General features: G+C 37.4%; 2 protein-coding genes across 7 annotated transcripts in view; one reads left to right on the top strand and one right to left on the bottom strand.

The window, feature by feature from the left end:
- Positions 1 to 199, top strand: part of PGBDF (plakoglobin binding and degradation factor) — an 84,421-nt gene extending 84,222 nt beyond the window's left edge. For all 5 annotated transcript variants that reach the window (XR_015259327.1, XR_015259329.1, XM_086754350.1 and 2 more), the window contains one exon: positions 27 to 199. Coding sequence is in view for 3 of the 5 variants with exons in the window: in XM_086754350.1 (XP_086610476.1) it covers positions 27 to 44 (18 nt within the window). In the remaining 2 variants the exon portion in view is untranslated. The remainder of the gene's footprint in view (positions 1 to 26) is intronic.
- The window catches only part of PIK3CB (phosphatidylinositol-4,5-bisphosphate 3-kinase catalytic subunit beta), a 97,545-nt gene that overhangs the window by 1,717 nt on the left and 78,105 nt on the right, over positions 1 to 17,723 (bottom strand). For both annotated transcript variants that reach the window (XM_086754345.1, XM_086754346.1), the window contains 9 exons: positions 15,657 to 15,800; positions 14,596 to 14,695; positions 12,042 to 12,220; positions 11,387 to 11,496; positions 10,998 to 11,076; positions 3,809 to 3,976; positions 3,204 to 3,327; positions 2,005 to 2,150; positions 317 to 449 (listed from right to left, as the gene is read on the bottom strand). In XM_086754345.1, the coding sequence (XP_086610471.1) occupies positions 317 to 449; positions 2,005 to 2,150; positions 3,204 to 3,327; positions 3,809 to 3,976; positions 10,998 to 11,076; positions 11,387 to 11,496; positions 12,042 to 12,220; positions 14,596 to 14,695; positions 15,657 to 15,800 (1,183 nt within the window). The remainder of the gene's footprint in view (positions 1 to 316; positions 450 to 2,004; positions 2,151 to 3,203; positions 3,328 to 3,808; positions 3,977 to 10,997; positions 11,077 to 11,386; positions 11,497 to 12,041; positions 12,221 to 14,595; positions 14,696 to 15,656; positions 15,801 to 17,723) is intronic.

Genomic DNA, 17,723 nt, shown 5'->3' with positions numbered 1-17,723 from the left:
TAAGCAAATAATTTTCAGCTTTACAGGTCTATGCTTGTGCATGAGCCAAGACATAAAATATTCCTGAAATGACTCTATGCAAGATGCAAGGATGCTGAACTAATTATAGAATGGTTGAGAAGAACATATATTCATTGCTTCTTTGACCACTAGGACTGACTACAGACCCTGTTCTATAAAGGTGAAAAAGAAAGCTTTGAGAACTATATGAAAATTTTGAGAGAAATGGAAAATAATTAAAATGTGTTAATCTTAAAATCAAAATTCACATACTGCAAAAATGCTAAGACCTGCTGAGCTGTTAATCTTACTTTACCTTGAGATACTGGATGTCCTTGACAGAGGTTAGCTCTGGAAGTCCCGCAGTTAACATCAGTGCAAAGAGTGTAATAAATAGGTTTCCGTGTTTTCGCAGAATCAAGTATGCTTCTTCACAATACTGTCGGAACCTCCACATTCAACCACAAAGCACATGCAATGAAGACAACACATGAGAACTTACACAATTGACAAATATATGAACTATTTCCAAAAACTGTTATCTGGCTTAACACATGTATTGTAGGAACATAGGAACAGAAAGGACAACAGAGATGTCTACAGAACCTCCAATGCACTCTCCCAAAAATATCCCATGCCTCTCCAACAAGCCTTTAAAACATTGGTACAAAACACCAAAAGCTTTTTAAAAAGCACTCTTCAGAAAGAGCAAAAAATGTCAAAGGTAATACCAGTGTCCCATCTCTCTGAGAATTTGTTAGGTGAAACGCCCTGATGATCCTATATAGGGGATCTACAGCATAAAAACAAAAGCTCTACAGCAGTCCCCACGCGTCCAGCCTGTCTCTGTAAGGTAATTCCTTCCTGCAAGCATGGTCAAAATGGAACCGACTGCCAGATCTGGCAAAAAGACCCAGCATGCAGCCACCTGAGGACTTGTTTCATGTCCCCAAATGTGCCACTGCCCAGTGTCTAATCTGTAAATTTCCACAGGAAATGGGAAGACTTGTTTAGACTAAGATGACCAGCTATACTTCAAAGAATAAATTCTCTCCTGAGGCATTTTTGAAGTGAAAGTGGAATCCTAGTGCCATTTAAAGTACTCCATATTCCACAGCTCTTGCAATAGCACAGCCACCTAATAGCCTTTACTTCCTCATTTTTTAAATGGAGGTACAGGTTGATCTGCTCACTCTCTAAGACAGACGTGGGTCACTGGCAGTTGTTTTCCATTTTTCCTAGACATAACATTACAAATATATCTAGAGCTGCTTCTAGCAGAAGTAGCCATAAGATTTGTCAAGCCATACCTAAGTAGTTAATTACGGATCTCTGTCAATAAAACCCTTCTGTGAAAACTGATAGCAAACTGAGAGCACAACATCCAAAATGACCCTGTCATTTGGTGAGAATGATATAGGAGGGAAAAAGAAAAATCTACGTCAACAAGTAGGATCACAGAGGGTAGTTTCCCTTATCATGCGCTTTTGTGTTCCACTGGAGCCCTCTAATGGGTAGGGGAATGTAAAAGTGTTGGATTCTGAGCACATGGCTGCACATGCCTAAGCATCCAAGTAAGGCCAGGATTGATTAGCCCACCAAATGTGCATTGGTGGACGGAAAGGGCAGAAGTGAGCCTAGTTTTAAGTCCAGTGCTTCATCTCGCTTAAGAATAGCCTGTAGAATTCCTCCATAGTGCCCAGTGCTGCTGAAGGTAAATAAGGTGAACCCAGGAGAGTCTGCCATCTCCTGCTGGAGGAGATAAAAAGGAACTGTATCTTTCCACCACAGAGCTGCAGTTTGTGGTGTATTTTTGTGTATTTATAATTTGTGTATACGGTCTAGCTCAGGCAGAGAAGTAGACAGTATTGTGAATGCATGTTAGTACAATTCCACACAAGTACAAGAGAGTAAACCAAACCCAGACAGGTTCCTGGTGCACTGGAAATTATCACCAGAGATCATATCTCAGTTACAAAAGGAGGAGATAAAAATAATACTCACCGACCAAATTTTTCAGTGTTCCCTGTTTTTCCTTGTTGAATAACATGAATGAAATCATAAGTGAGTATGAAAGGTACCCGTTCCCTTTTAATTCCAAACTTGGACTTGAAGTTTCCAAGAATATGCCCAAAATCTATATGGAAGAGCTAAAAAAAAAAAACCAGAAATGAAAGTTAATTTCTCCAGTGAAATATTGCACTCTTCTAGTATCTCTTGCTGGTATCAAGAACAGTTAACTCATAATGCTACTCTCCATAATGCATGGTTTCAACCCTTTGGGAGTATTTAGTTTTAAGACATTTCACAACATATTTGAAGTCAGTGATAACATCCATGCTCTTACGAGCGACCACTGCTACAAATCAGTGTGCAGAAGATTATAGCAGTTTTAAGCTTCTGATGTCTACCGACAGACATCTTGTTGGTAATATCAGACAGAAAAATGAGCCCAATGATGAGCACAGGAGGCTTAACATCATCGTACCCAAGGGCTTCCTACAAAAAGTCAGGAACAAAGCTAACAGAACTTACATTAACAACAAGAAACCTGTGACAGTTCTTTCATTTCAGAATCAAAGATAAGGGCATTTCAGATTTCTTCTAGTAAGTAAAGTTTAAGAGAATACTGCAAATGCCTACAAAACCCTCACTTTTATAACCCTTGCTAGTTTTGTAAGTAGAATAATTTAAATAAAATCAGACAAGTTACAACAGAAAATAACAAACAAGAAAATACATTTCTAAGAGTTTACCTAGTTTGGAGACTTATAGTCACAGCATTATGCTGGTACCGAGTTCCGTATGGAAAATTTCTGCAGAGGTGGGCTGTAGAGAGTAACTTCAGGAAAACTACACTGCTCAAAACTGCAACTCATGTATTTTTAAGGATGGTCTTCTGCAAAATACTCTAAGACTACTTTCATTGAATGAATCTGAACCATTAACGGGTCTTTTGGATGTTCTGAAAACGTTCTCTAGAACAGCCTCACTTGACGCAGACCTGCTTACTGAACAGGCCTTGCTCAGTCCTTCCACTAGCCTTACATTTCCTTGCTTTGAAACTCTCCTCAATTCTCAGTAAACAAATACATTTGTCTAACTGTGGGGATGTTACTGATACACTACAGAAATGACAAGTTCTCAAGATAATTCTTGCACAACAAGATACCGTAGTTATTCTGGCTACATAAGACCTTTACCTGACCATTTTTTCTGACCATGATATTGTCACTGTGTCTGTCACCAATGCCCAATACATAAGTAGCTACACAGTAGCCAGCACAAGACAGAGTAAATTCTTCAATGGCTCGATCCAAGTCATCTCTAAAAACACAAAGACAAACAATATTAGTGCTTACTATTGGTAATTCATCTCATGCATTGACTTCAAAAAGGATTTTTGGTTGTTTAAATCAGAAGCCCATTAAGATGCTATAACACTAGACTTTTTTGAGAGAAGATGCTGTAAAAGGTAGCTATGGAGAATAGGAGAAATGCAAATATTATGAAATGTAACAACATCAAGACTTGAGACCCATATAGTTCTATTGGGTTTGTTTGTTTTGCCAAATCTAGTACAAATTACTCAACAACATGCAGTCAAAACGCTGCAAATGCCAGAACTTCAGCTGGATTGTTGTTTTAATTGCAAGGGCACCATGAATCTGAGTCAGAATTTGACATACTAGAAAAATAAGTGGTAACAAACCGGCCAGAAAAGCCACACATGCCTCAATATTGAAACAGATGTTTACAGGAATTTTGTAGCTTACACTACAGGTGAGAAAATAACTGTAGAAATTACCCTAAATTGTATTCCTTCAGCCAGTTTAAGAGAGCATCTTTGTTGAAGGCAGCGGCAGCAGCAACATTGCTACTATTTAACTGAATGTCAGCAATGGTTTCTGAACTAGAAACAGCCTCAATAAGGCCAGAGTGATCTCCAGTTGCCAAACAGCCATATGGCAATATCCTGAAACAAAACATGGATCCATGTTAAAACCAAAAATAGTAAGAAAGTTTTAGTGTATCAATATTTTGAGAGGGTGGAACACTCATGCTAACTTGAGTATTAAACTCTCAAAGGTTAACACAGAAATAATACTTGCAAAGTTAAAATACCAGCAATATATTTAAAACAATTTCTCATATTACATACATATATGCTAAAAAAAAAAAAAAGAAATTATAAGCAACCCTAATTTTTCCCTTCTATAAGGGAACACAATTACTTGTAATTTTATAGGAAAAACCATAGAGGGAGCCCTTTATTTTCATTTGTTATTTTACTGACTAAACAGACAGTAAGTTACACTCATGTTCATTCCAGACTGAATTATTTGTCTAAATAGAAAAGATAATCTTATCCTTTTCCCCCTCATTTTTCCCATTTCAACTTAAAATGATGGAAATCCTTTTAAATATAAACATAAAAGACTATTTTCCAACTCTTACTAATTTTAAGCACAGAAACCTACTGTAAAACTAGAATACATCTTTTAACCCACCTGATATGTGAGAATATTCCTGTGCATTCATATGCTATGCCTAGCAAAAATATCTACAACAGTATCATTGCATTACAGTAAGACACAGATAAAGATATGAATCAAAGAGACATGTCTAAATAGGTAAGTGTGTTCTCCCAAAATGTCTCCTCACTCTAGATACTTAAAATGCTAAACAGAATGGCAGCTTAGATGGGAGCTCAATGTATGCAATGGAAACTTAAAGAAAACTCTTCAAAGGCATCGCATCACAAATCAAGGTGTCTACTCTTGAGCTAGGCATCTCAGGTCAAGAACATTATCTCAACTGTGGTCGCGGATCCAGATATCAAAGAATGGGTGCCCATGCAAATCTAACTACAGTACACAACTTATAGTGGGCTAGCACTCACTAACTTACAAAGCTGTATAAAAAACTGCAGGACATATTAAAATCTGTGTGCACGTGTATCTATAGAAGGAAAAAGAACTGCTAGTGGAGTGGTCATCAGTATTTATCTATAAAACAGGTATTAAGTTTGATTTGCTAAAAAGCAAAACCACATCTCTTAACTGACACAACCTATTATCCCAAGCCACGGAAGAAAAATAAATAAAATTCCAGAGGAAATTAATTTGAACTTTTGTGCATAAGAGCTATTAGATAACTGAACAGTTTCTCTACCTCAGTGATAACACAGAACTGAAGTGGCGCAAGTACTAATAACTATATAGTTGGGGATTCTTCCCGACTGGCAACAACGCGACCTGAAAACCAGATTCAACAGGGCAAATAAGGAACATTCAGCTTCAAAACAAACAACAAAAAAAGAAGTGCAGATTTGGAACCTTTTTCCCATTTCTATTCTGTTTCCAAACTAAAAACCCGAACTCTCTAGACCAGAGCGTTCTCACAATGAACAGAAGGGTAACTGTAATCACCGAACAGCAGCCTTCAAGATAGACGGAAGCACTGCCCATCCTTATCACGACACGACAAATGTAAGCCATATATTGCCAGGTTAAAGTGCACGCTGGCCTTCTTCCATGGCATTTCAACCCACCCTCCTTGCAGCTTAACTGGGCACATGTCCAACAACTTCCCCTTCAAAAGCAAGCAATGATGAAAGCCTTCAGCCCCTTGAGGACTGTGTGCTTACAACTGGAGGAAAAAACATCCTTGTCAGAGAGACAGTTTGACAGGAGTCAAGTTAGGGACAAATCCTCTGGGCCCTCTCCATCTCATCCTGGTCTTTCTGACTTCAACATCTGTCAGCAGGATATGCTCTGTGCTTTTCAATGCCAGTAAAGACCACAGACAGATCAATACAGCAATCCTGGGCTGGATAGAAAATTTTCCTCTTCACTCCAATTAATACTGTTCTTTAATTCTCCAAAGCAGTATCTTTCCAAATAAAACACCAAGTTCTGGTAATTTATCAACATATTCTCTGTAACTTCAGGTCCAATGGTTTAAAACTAATGATGTTCTTTAGACTTGTAACAAATACATTTTTCAATATGTTTGTGAACTTCGATTTCATTCCTACACAGTCCCTTAACATCAGACCTCACACACGTTAATGGAGGCGAAAAATGAAAACTCACTATGAACAGGCAGTAAAATTGAAAAGTAGTTTGGAGAACTCCCTCTATCTGCCCAAAACGTAACTAAGTACTAAGTATTTTCATGACACCTTACTACTGCAAAGGTCACTCAACACAGAACAAAATCCTCAAACTTAGGATTTCCTGTTGCTCTGTTACTTTACTAATTTCTCCTTCAACACAATTTCAATGCTGCAATATAGGTAAAGCAGTAGAAATACTTTTTGATGCAAGTCTTACTCTCCTGAGAGGTGCAACACTGCAGACCCCACAGTTATGGTCCTCTCCCGTGACATATGTTTGCAATATTTAAACATTCCTCATAGAAATAATAGGAAGTTATGTCATCTGCTATGAGTATGGCAATACATAGAATTTTTTAAAGTAAAATAACTTGTATAGTGTTAACTTTTCAGGAGGTTTGAACCTCCAAAAGTCTCATTTTGTCACTCTGCAGATGCAACCTCAATATCGATACCATTTAACTGAGTAAGTTTGTTCCATAATTGCCCATATATAAAGCACAAGGAACAAGTAGAGATAAACTACAGAAAGAACTGAGGAAGTTCAGCTGCACATACTTACGAATGTATTATGCCAACTATTTCCCACTCAATTTTCAGGTAGTAGGTTGTCTTAGAAATTAACAGGTAGGTTTGGTTTTTTTTAAAGCATGGGGATTAATTAAAGAATATGCTATTTTAGTTTTCTAATTTCTCTCTGGTACTTGACTGACCGATGTCTGAGCCAGACTTCTCTAAATGGCAGAGCAGTGTTTGTCTGGGGTGATGGTCTTTGCTGTGTGAGCGGGTCTGTACTGAGAAGCAGATGCAATTTACATCTGAAGTTTTATTCAGTTGTGACTCCACAGCCCATCCAGTGATAGCTCAGCATGAAGGAACTACTGGAGCACACTGTTGCATCCTCCCGCATACGCAGATTTCCTTTTCCGATACAAACTCTGGTTCTGATATTTAGTCAGAATACACACACGCGAACCTAGACAACAGAACACACCATGTGTGAAAGAGGCCAGTTTACCCACGAGGCAAATTAGTTGACAGTTACAAACCAACCAACCAACCCTTCTCCTTCTTCAGTTTTAGAGTTCTCAAAAACAGTACGTATTTGGTGTTCCTCTCCAGAGCTGAGATATCCCACTGGGAATACCGAGCTTGCTTCAGACAGACTGGGGCTAAGATTTCATTTTAAATTACTACTAAATTGACTGCGCACTGCAGTGCACTTATAAGGAAACTGATCCTATCCCAAACTCCTTGACGGCAACATATTGGTTGCCTTTTGATCCATGTTTCATAGAAGCTGTACAATTTGCTTGTGACACAGTATTGATTCGAAGAGAGAGGCAAACAGCAAGTGCTTCTGCTCTTAGACTGGTGAAACAAGTGAGAAGCCCTGCTTTCATTTCAATGGAGTTACCAGACTTTGAATAGTGGAAAAAAGTTGGAAAGCACACAATCCATTATGCATCCACAAAAGGAAAAAGGGAAGCAACAGCTTCAGGGAAACTACAGCCTCAACAGATGATACAGGGCAAGAATAAAAGACTCACTCATTGGTATGGATGTATGAAACTTTATTTTTCAGGAAAGCAGATCTATTTGACACTACGTTTTTGCCTGACACCATGCCTCTTACCCAAGCAAAAAGAAGCAAGCCAACAAGTCCAGACTCACAAACAGGATAACAGAACTCATTACCACTGCTGTTAATTCATTGATTTTGGAGTTGCTTCTTCTTGAGAGGCACGTAAACTGCAAACATGGAGATCACCAAGTTTTACCCTCTTAGCTGCATCCTCATGCTCCAGGCGTTCCAAGTGCTGTTCTGTCCAATTCTGTTTTCAATTATGGCCATTTCAGAGCCTTCCCTTGGCAACTGCCTGGTTAATCTCCGTGACAGACATAGACGTGTAACCCTGCCTCAATCCCCGACTTTTATTTTATAATTGTAACTCTGAGATGATGAATGGAAGGAAGATGCTCCCAGTTAAGTAAATAAATGGAAGAGGCCAATTATAGAACTTCAATTATCACTAGGAATTTCCCCTTTCTACTTTTTTTTTCTTCTGAGAGTTTTAAGAAAAATCTTGGACAGAGACGGTTTTTGGGTTTCCTTTGTTGAGTTTAAAAAAAATGCCTTTTTCAGTAAAAGCATATTTGACGACTCCCAATCACCATTCCTGTTTGCTAGGCACGGTGTGTGGCCCAGGCTGGAACCACAAACTAAGCTTCTGGGAAGGCAGCAACCAAAGAATGCCTCATCTGGGATTCCACAGCTGCCAGAGGTTGTCCTTGCCCCAAAATGCTCAGTCTCCTCATAGTCTATTTATAATGACAAAAGTTTCCTCAAATCATTGTTCAACTTAACACACACTCAGCTACCTCATCGCAAACCTACACTTCTAGAAACAATTTATTATTCACATTCCTGCTTTATCCCATACTTCACTCTAAGGAATATTTCTGTAAGTAGCACAAGTAACAAGTTTATAGTTTTATTTATCTGTGCCTGCTGATGTCACGTGCCTTATGAAGCTCACACTATTATACGTGAACCACAAAAAAAAAATCTGAAATGAGCTCTAAGACTCTAAATGAAGTATTTCAAGTAATATTTAAATAAGTAATTCTAACCTTATAAACAACACTTAAAAATTAAACATAAAGGATTACAGCTCTTTCACAGGCATACAAAATTAAATTTATGGCCTCCAAATGGTTTACAATAATGTGATACCCAATAACTTCTTTAGAATTATTTTTCTAAAAAAGAAATTAGGATTTGAGAATTTTATTATCTAAAAACTGGTGCACAGATTTGGCTGGAAAATTTCCCCATGTACAAGAGGGTTGTATGATAACATCAAACAATGCCTGATGCTGTTTCTCTTTGAAATACTCCAGTATTTCTGCAAAGAAGTCATGCTTATCTTAGCAAGAAGGTAAGAAAACTACTTTGCAAGAGACTTTGGAAGATACAAAGATATTTCTGGTCTGAAAAACATTTTCTGACATCCAGATAGTGTTTTATCAAGAGAAGAATACAAAGTGGGACTTCAGAACGTACGTTGAAGATGTTCAGAATGATCACAATCTTTGGGTACAAATAGCGGTAAGAGGACTCCTCACAGCAGGAAGAAAAAGTGGCTACTACAAAAAATAGTTGAGTTCGTTGCTACTTACACAATTGATTAATAAGTGACTAGCTTACAGAGGAGGAGACATTGGGTGAAATTTTAAGGAAGCTGCAGCATATTTTTTTTCCCCATACCGTTAGTGGTTCTAAATATATCACTTTTCCTGCCAACTTCATCTCACTAAAGAATCTTGTCTTACTCTTGAATGACTACCTGCTATTTATCATGATTCAAAAATACAACTGAAAACATGCAGTAACTGAGATTAGCAGGTGGTAAGCATAAAACAGATGGAAGTACTTTTTCTTCCATACATACTTAAATTACAGAAGTCTTCCACCGCAGGATGCTGACAAGGCTAAGAATATAAAAATTCCCATATAGACTCCAGTGATAATCCACTTGTTATCAACCTGCAGGCAGAGTACGTAGTTGTCCACCCATCCAGAGGGTAACATCCTAAACTCAGTAGGCAACAATACTACAGGAGTCAAACTCAAAAGCCTTCCTAAAGTCAAGGTAAGGACATCCACTACTCTTTCCCTCCCTCAAAGGTGGCAATCATATTAGTCAGGCATGGTTTACCCTTGGTAAATGCATAGTGACTGTTCCCAATTATCATTATTTTCTTTGTTCGGCAGCCCTCCTAGAAGAGAAGCACAAGCAACTAACTTCTCCTCTCCAAAGACTCTCATCTTCATGAAGCCTGTTATACAGTTAATACAAGGCAGACATTCCTCTGTTAAATTCTGTAGGAAACAGACTGCAAGTATGAAATTTATTTTGACAGTAATACATTAATTTGTGGTCATGACTGCTCAAACCATACATAACCTTAAGAAACAAGACCAAAAGAAATACGTTAAAAAGAAGAATCTGTATTATGCATTCCACAATTCTGGTAATTCTCAATCAGATAGTGAAATTCTATTATAAAGAATCTCAAGCCTCCTACTCCCCCACCCTCAAGTTAGCAGTACTTAAAGCTGAGTAATTTCTAGAGAGGGTTTTGCCTATTAGTTCTACCTATTAGAGGATCTTGATCAAGTATTCCAAATGCAATCCTCTGCAGCTAGCTCTTGGCCTGTGTTCTATGTTTGTAACTCGCTTGCGCATGTGTATTAGAACTTTAGAGTTCCAGTTCCCATAGTCGCAGAGTCCCCAGTTTGCATATGCCTGGAAAATCAGTGACCACTAATCGGTAAGTTTGTTACGTGAGACATTGTTACGTGAGACTACTCCATTTGGAAAGGTCACAGACATGAACAAACAAAAAAAAGGCATAGAACCTGCTTGCTGGACCCTTAACTCATATAATGCTTTTTATCTAGACAATTTTCAAAGGATGAAAACAGTAAACTATGTAAGAGAAGAGTGGAATTTATAATCAGAGTGGCAACTTAGATAAACGACAAGACATATGGTGCACCAGGAAAAATATTCTGCTTGATACTAAACAAAAACTCCGAAGTTTCACTTTACTTCTTCCCATATTTCTTTTCATGGCTAAACTCTTTTGTAATGTGGGCCATCTAGGGAATGAAATGCAAAGAGAAACCATCTAATTAGGTAAGGTAACTGCTTTCTGTAGCCTCTTCACCATAACAATTGAAACCTCTGGGCATCGATAATAGATGTTGAGAAAGGGGACAGTAGGGAAGGTATTTAAAAAACAGCAAAGCTTTACTGTCAGAAGTAGACTCTCCATCCAAATAAACTAACCCTCAAGAGATCCTTACCGGAGATCTAGACCAGCTTCTTTCCAAAGTATGTCCATCAACCGCAAAATCTGGAGTGTCAACATGTCCTGTCGGAGATCTATAATGAAAGGTTGAAACTGCTACTTCAATTTCTCAGCGTGTTGTAGGCAAGCTTTCTAATGTTTTTAAGGCCTTCAGGAAAAGGTATCTAAAAATACTCACCAAGCCTAAAAGTTAAAGTGGGATTAACCATAATTATCTCATCATGACTGATAATGGCTATACTTTGAAATCCAGTCAGAAGATGACGCTTAATTTGTTTACCGATATTAGACTAAACCACATTTATATTATAGCAACACAGCTTAAGTGCAAGTGTGGGAATGAAGAAGGAGAAGGAAAAATTTAAAATTTTAAGCATTCCTTACCATCACCGTTTTTGAAGATGATCCCTACAAGATCTCCTCCAAACATTTTATTGTTGTACACTATCCACAGAGGCTTCATTTTAGAATCCATATATCTACACTTCTCAACACTAGAAGAAAATACAACAAGTTATAATCAAATAAGAATAATTAAAACTGAAAAAGTTTAAACACTGTTCAAAACCCAATCAAACACGTAGACTTCCAGTTTGAAAGTCCTTAAATGTTCTCTCTGCCTTCATTCTGTTACTATGCTAAGAGTGCTTACCAAGTTACAAACACATCTTGTTATAGATGGAATGTATTGGATACCGTGATTAGCATACACATATTTAATGCTTAAATTAAGCACTCACATTTTCAGAGAAAATAGTTTTCTTTATATCCCTTCCCATCAATTTTTAGACTTCATATTTAAGTGCTGACTGAGAGAGTACTAAGTTTCACAGTGGATCACAAAATTCTTTTAACCTAACTGACACCTTAACCTTAGGAAGATTCCCAGCAGACCTCCTCTCACTATAGAAAAAGTTCCCTATGACAGCATAACCGCTGAACAATACAGCCAAAGGAAGTTAAAGCACATACGCATTTCTGCTTTACTGTTTCCGTGCAAAAGCTACAGTGAAATATTATTCACTCATTCTTGACTTACTGTAGTTCTGAAAGTATAACAGAAGGATTCAGAGGAGACTGGAGGTCAGAAAGGGCTTCTCTGTAAGCATTTTGTTTCAAACACGTATGCATTGCATCTTTTCCTTTTGCTTTGCTTTGCTTCATGGCATTCAGCTTAATTAGACTATTTAAAGTCTTCATTTTATTAAGGGCTTCCACCTGAAAAACATATTTTATCTTTAAAGGTTATTGCTCTGATTTTACACATACTACAATGCAAAATTCCATTTCAAAACAAAACAGTTAAAAAAATATTAAATAATTCTACAACTTTTTAAAAATGGAAATAATAGATGGCAATTAAGGTGACACTCCTGAAAAAATATGAGAATAACCTTTCCTAAGTCACTCATGTTCCAGAAATCCCATTTTTTTAAAGTAACAAAGTCACTTTTTAAGCATAACTTAACACTTCCAAAAAATGAATGAGGTATTTTAATGTATGATACATTTACACAAATTCCTTCTTCAAAATACAATTTTCATCCACTAAGTCAACAAAGCACATAACATAGGTGCTTCTATCCATACTGAAGTCAACAGAAATACGGAGTGCTTCATACCTCTAATAAAATCAAGCTTTACTTGAGACGAGCTATGGATGCAGATACTTCATTGTGCACGGCCAGTTGGTAGCACACAATACGATATGGCCATATGACAGTTTTCACAGACATAACCACATCTACTTAACTTTTACAGAGCAGAGTCTTAAAGCTTCATTCATTAAAATCCCGCTCAAGTTAGGCATAAGGTAAAAGCTCTAATCAATTAAGGTGTTCCGAATCATAATATCTCATCTAAGCAATATTATTACCTTAAAAATGTGTCAAAAGGCAAGGCAATTATTTGCAATCAATACAGGTAGGTTTAACCCTTTTTTCCCCTTCTGTTTTGGAAAGTTTTCTACTGGTACATAATTTCTAAGAAAACAAGCAAACTGGTGATGTAAATGTACATAACACTAAGAGAAAAGCCCTTCCGTAACAGATCTCAACAGCACAAACAACAAATATAATTTTTATATTACATCTACATCTAAGAAACTTCTTAGCCAAATACAAAACAGCTGTTATAACAGTCAGCTGTTAACAGCAACACATAAGCTAGCAAACAGCATCAATTTAATGATTATAAAAGTTGACTTCTACAAAAGAAAGCTTCACTCTAACTTACAAGGTGCGGAGTCAAAAACTTACCACCTCTACAGACAGACTGAACCCTGTCAGGCAGGATGCTGTGGAAACTGTATGCAGTTTGATTATACAACTGAGGCAATGGAGACCTGCCAGGTCAGCCATCTGTCAAAACCAAAAGTGCTCTGCTTTTCCACTATTCTAGGAGCTGTACAAACATCAGTGACAAGGGAACAAAATGGAACCTGTGTTGTACAAACAGGAACTTTTTGAAGTATTTCTACTTCGAATTTCTTCCGTGTTTGCACAGTTGGGAATTTTTTTGCCCCTTCTTTGATTGTACTGACATTGGTTTCCTGTGAAGTGCACAAAAACTTTACTGACCTTAGGTCTATTGCTTAAAGCATTTCATCACCTAATCTTTTTATGATTTCGACAATACTAACAAGCACAGATGTGTAAGAGATGGTTTTTTCAGTGTCCTGTGAACTGCAGTAATAAAGACCACAACAGTACGTTCCTGTTTCAAACGCCTCTCAAAGCATAGTTTCAACGTAGTCAGCATCAAAACTGTCAGAAGTAATACTGGCCAGACAAGTAGCTACCAAGATAATTTTTGTGGCCTGATACAGCAAATACATTAATTTCAGACAGAAATAATTTTTCAAAGATCTTTATTATCACAATCTAAATTAACTTGCTGAAACTGCATTAGAGCCTTCAAACATAATGTGCCAGTGTCTCTATTGACGATCTGCTGATACACTTATTAGGGTACTTAAAAGCAAATATATCTCTTGTTTTTTCTTTTTCCCTCTTTTTTTCTAAACAGCACATGTATATTAACACTAAAATTAGTATTTGGTTTACTCCAACATTTTTATTTCCAGGGAGTACTACGTAATACTACAACTTCAGCGGTTTTTGCATCATCTTTTAACAAAAGCCAAACCTGCAGGAAGTAATCCTGGAGTCATCTAGACAAAATTTAGACAGAACCTTAAGAGTTTCTCTTGAACAAGCTACTCTTACTGGGGAAAAAAGGTCACAAGTTTCAAGTGCACATGAACCCTTCTTCAGATAATAATCCAGACAGTCTTCTGTTCTGTCCAGGATATACGCATACTGCTCAAAGTAACTTGCACACCTCAGAATGCTATAAAAAGAGCTCCCGACCTCTGAGGCTCCACAGGGCCAGCTGCTTTTCGTGCTAGGGAAGACTGCTGCATCCTCCACTTAGCCCTTTTGTTTCTGTCTCACCCATGCTTCCTTCTCCTCCCTGCTCCCCAGCAGATGGGCTTTGTCAAGGTAACCAATATGCCCATAGGAGCAATGGAATAAGTATTTGATACACAAGCTGGGATAAGTCAAGATTTAAAGGAGAAGGGAAGTCTATACCTGTTTAGCAAGCACTTTCATATGAGCAACACTTCCTCGGCAGTAAGCTTCAAGTATCAAACCAAACTGTACTGAAACGGCAGGTATGTGAACCTCTGACCTGTAAGAAGACCACAGTATTTACAGATTAGCATTCTTCAAGCCATTAAAATGAAAAAAATCCAAACAGACAAACAAAACCAACCACAACAAACCCACTCAAAAACAACAACAACAAAAAACAAAACCAAAAACCCAAACCTCCAAAACCCTCATGGTTATGTGCTGGACACTATGAGGACTGGCTGGTTTTAGTGTATGACACTTGTTGCAAGACCGAGGACTGTTCTGGAGGCAGTAATGCTAAAAGGTAGGGATTAGATATTTGTTTTCAGGAACCCCCTTTATTCAAGAAAGTAGTACTGATAAGTCATAGAAGATGATATTGAGAATCAAGGCTGATGTTAAACCGTGTGTTCTCAAATCTTTGTAATGGAAAAGCCAAAATTTGCCTGACGGGGAACACTTAGAAAAAAACTACTGAACCTTATACCGCAGTCAATTATAACCCAAGATATTTTCATGTAGTACTTGCTAGTTTTATTTAGAAATACTAAAATAAATTCCACTTTGAAGACAATCAATCTATAGTCTGTTCTGCAAGGTATCTGCCATTCACGGAACTGCTCATCAAAAGTGCAACAACATATAAAACTGTTTTTATTTGCTGTTAGACTCTCAAAAATAACATAACTTTTTCCCAGCTGTGAGGTATAAATATTGTACTTTTACTGCACTTACAGCCAAAACAAACACTAAGGTTACATACAAACTTAACTGATCAGATAGTTAGAGCTGAATGCAGTTTGGAATACTTTAATCAAACAATAAATTACAAAACACTGTAATATATTTTTAATTACAGACTTGCTCTGATCTATAAAGGCCAAAGGTAAAGACATATGAAGAGGAGTTGTAGAGGACTTCAATAATGGCTCGTTTGGAAGAATTCTCAAGAGATCATATTTGAAAGTTCAATCAGGCTCAATAGTTTCAGCAAGACATAAGGGAAAAGATCCTACCTTAGATGCCAAAACAACATCTGTCCTATTCTCCTATTGGCAAGTGCTCTCTCTAACAGGAATCTGGAGAGAGCACAATCAAGAAATGGCTCGTATTTCAGGACTTGCACAAGTTGAAGAAGATATTGAGAGAGCTCTTCATCACTAGAATGAGGTACATAAAAGCAGTTAGTAACAGAGTAACTAGATGAAGAAATTCAGATGCACATGACAAGTCCAGCGATGACAGATATTTTCAATAGCAACAGTGTCCCCACATTTTTCAGTCACATGGAGCAGGAAAATAATATACAACTTAGTGCAATTGTCAGACTGATCAATTAATCAGTAAGTTTTATCTCTAACAGAATCTTAAAGTCCTCAAACCTGTAAGCAAAAATCTGGTATTCTGTTACGGGCTTTTACAAGATCAGGATCTCAGACTGAGAACAACGTTAAGTATCTGGGAGATTAATTGTTTCCGATTGAACACTGGCACTCTTTGACCACTCAGCTTCTGACTGAGGAGCTGCACTTTTGGAACCACACAAAGAACCACTGAAACCTAGCCGTTAGCTGCAATGGGCATGGACAAGACCTGCGAATACTTGCATATACCTACCCAAGCCACTCAGCTTACAAAGAAGGGGGAGAAGAGTATTCATGGTACTGGAAGTAATTCAATTAACATGTCTTTAAAAGTTACAACCTGTCAGTTAATAGGCGTTAATTTATTAAGAGACACCTACCAAGTGATCCATTTAGCTAAAATGTTTTGTTTGGAGTTTGTTTGTTTGTTTTTAAATCATATCAGCAACATGAAGGTTTTCAGAGGATAAGGAAAAGTACATTTTCTTTGAGAAACCAGTGTCCAAATTTCTCCTACTTCAGAAGTGTAAATTTTAAGTATATAGCCACAGTTCATAAACATACCTTTGAAAAGCCTCTTTGCCAATTAACTACTTCAAGGAATATTCTGACATAACAAAAATAATTCCAACAATTTTCTATAAAATCTTGCATTCCCCTCCCACCCAAAAAACCCTCTTAGACTTGACAATTATGTTACTCTAGAACAAATGTGAACACTCCTTGACTTTTTACATGTGACTATCTTTTCTCTTATAAAAGGCTTCTGTCCATCACTTGAAGACTTCAGAGATGTAAATACTGAATTATTTCATTCTCTCCATCTTACTCTGGAAAACTTCAGCAAACTTGGTAAAAACTTTCAATTACGCTGTGCTGCATTTATTTTCACCTTTTTTTTTTTTTTTTTATTTCAGCTAATAGGATCACCTTCAGGTTGCAGGTTTTACCTGCTGCCTTCATCAAACTGTTTAAAGTTGAACATTGATTTCTTTCATCCAACTGAACACAATTTTGCTTCAGAGACAGAATTAAGAATTCTGGAAATAATTCCAGATGTAACAACTCAGTGTTATTAGGACAGCCCAGCAGCTAAATTGCTTGTTTGCATTTGAAAGAAGTCAAAATATACTTTTTTTTTGTCCCCACCCAAAAAGTCTAGCCTTGACCATTAAAAAATTAATCATTAAACTATTCACCACAGAGGATTCAAAATTCAAGGACAGGAAATACAAAAATCACACAATTACACAAATCTTGCCCTAGGTTATAGTGAAAAGCAAAATTATATGCGATAAAGGAAGAACTGCAGATAGCAAAGGCTACTGTGAAGAACAAACAAACCAGTAACTCTCTGTTCTTTTCACATGCTACAGCTTACATTTCTATTAAATGATGCAGCCAGTACCTGACACAGTGTGAGATGGCTGGATGGCAGTTTTTATAGTATTCAACTATTGTAATATTTTGTCCCTTTGTTACTAAAAAGTTCTCACACCATCTTACTCTCCCTTTGTCCAAGAAAGGGGTGAACACACAACCCTCCTCGGGACAAAGGTACACCGGTATTCTAGCAGCATGGAACATAATAACCATTGAATACAAAAGGTCAGAATAAGAAGAGCTTATGTGGCTGACAATGTGCTTATCGAGAAATCAGACTGCTTTATTCGCTCATCTATTCACAGCAGGCAGTGTGTTTAAATCCTTCCTCTTTGG

Source organism: Chlamydotis macqueenii, chromosome 9 (assembly GCF_036417535.1).
Source record: "Chlamydotis macqueenii isolate bChlMac1 chromosome 9, bChlMac1.mat, whole genome shotgun sequence".
In the NCBI taxonomy this organism is placed as follows: Eukaryota; Metazoa; Chordata; class Aves; order Otidiformes; family Otididae; genus Chlamydotis; species Chlamydotis macqueenii.
The sequence above is the reverse complement of the archived record's forward strand: the minus strand, read 5'-3'. Positions and strand labels throughout refer to the sequence as shown.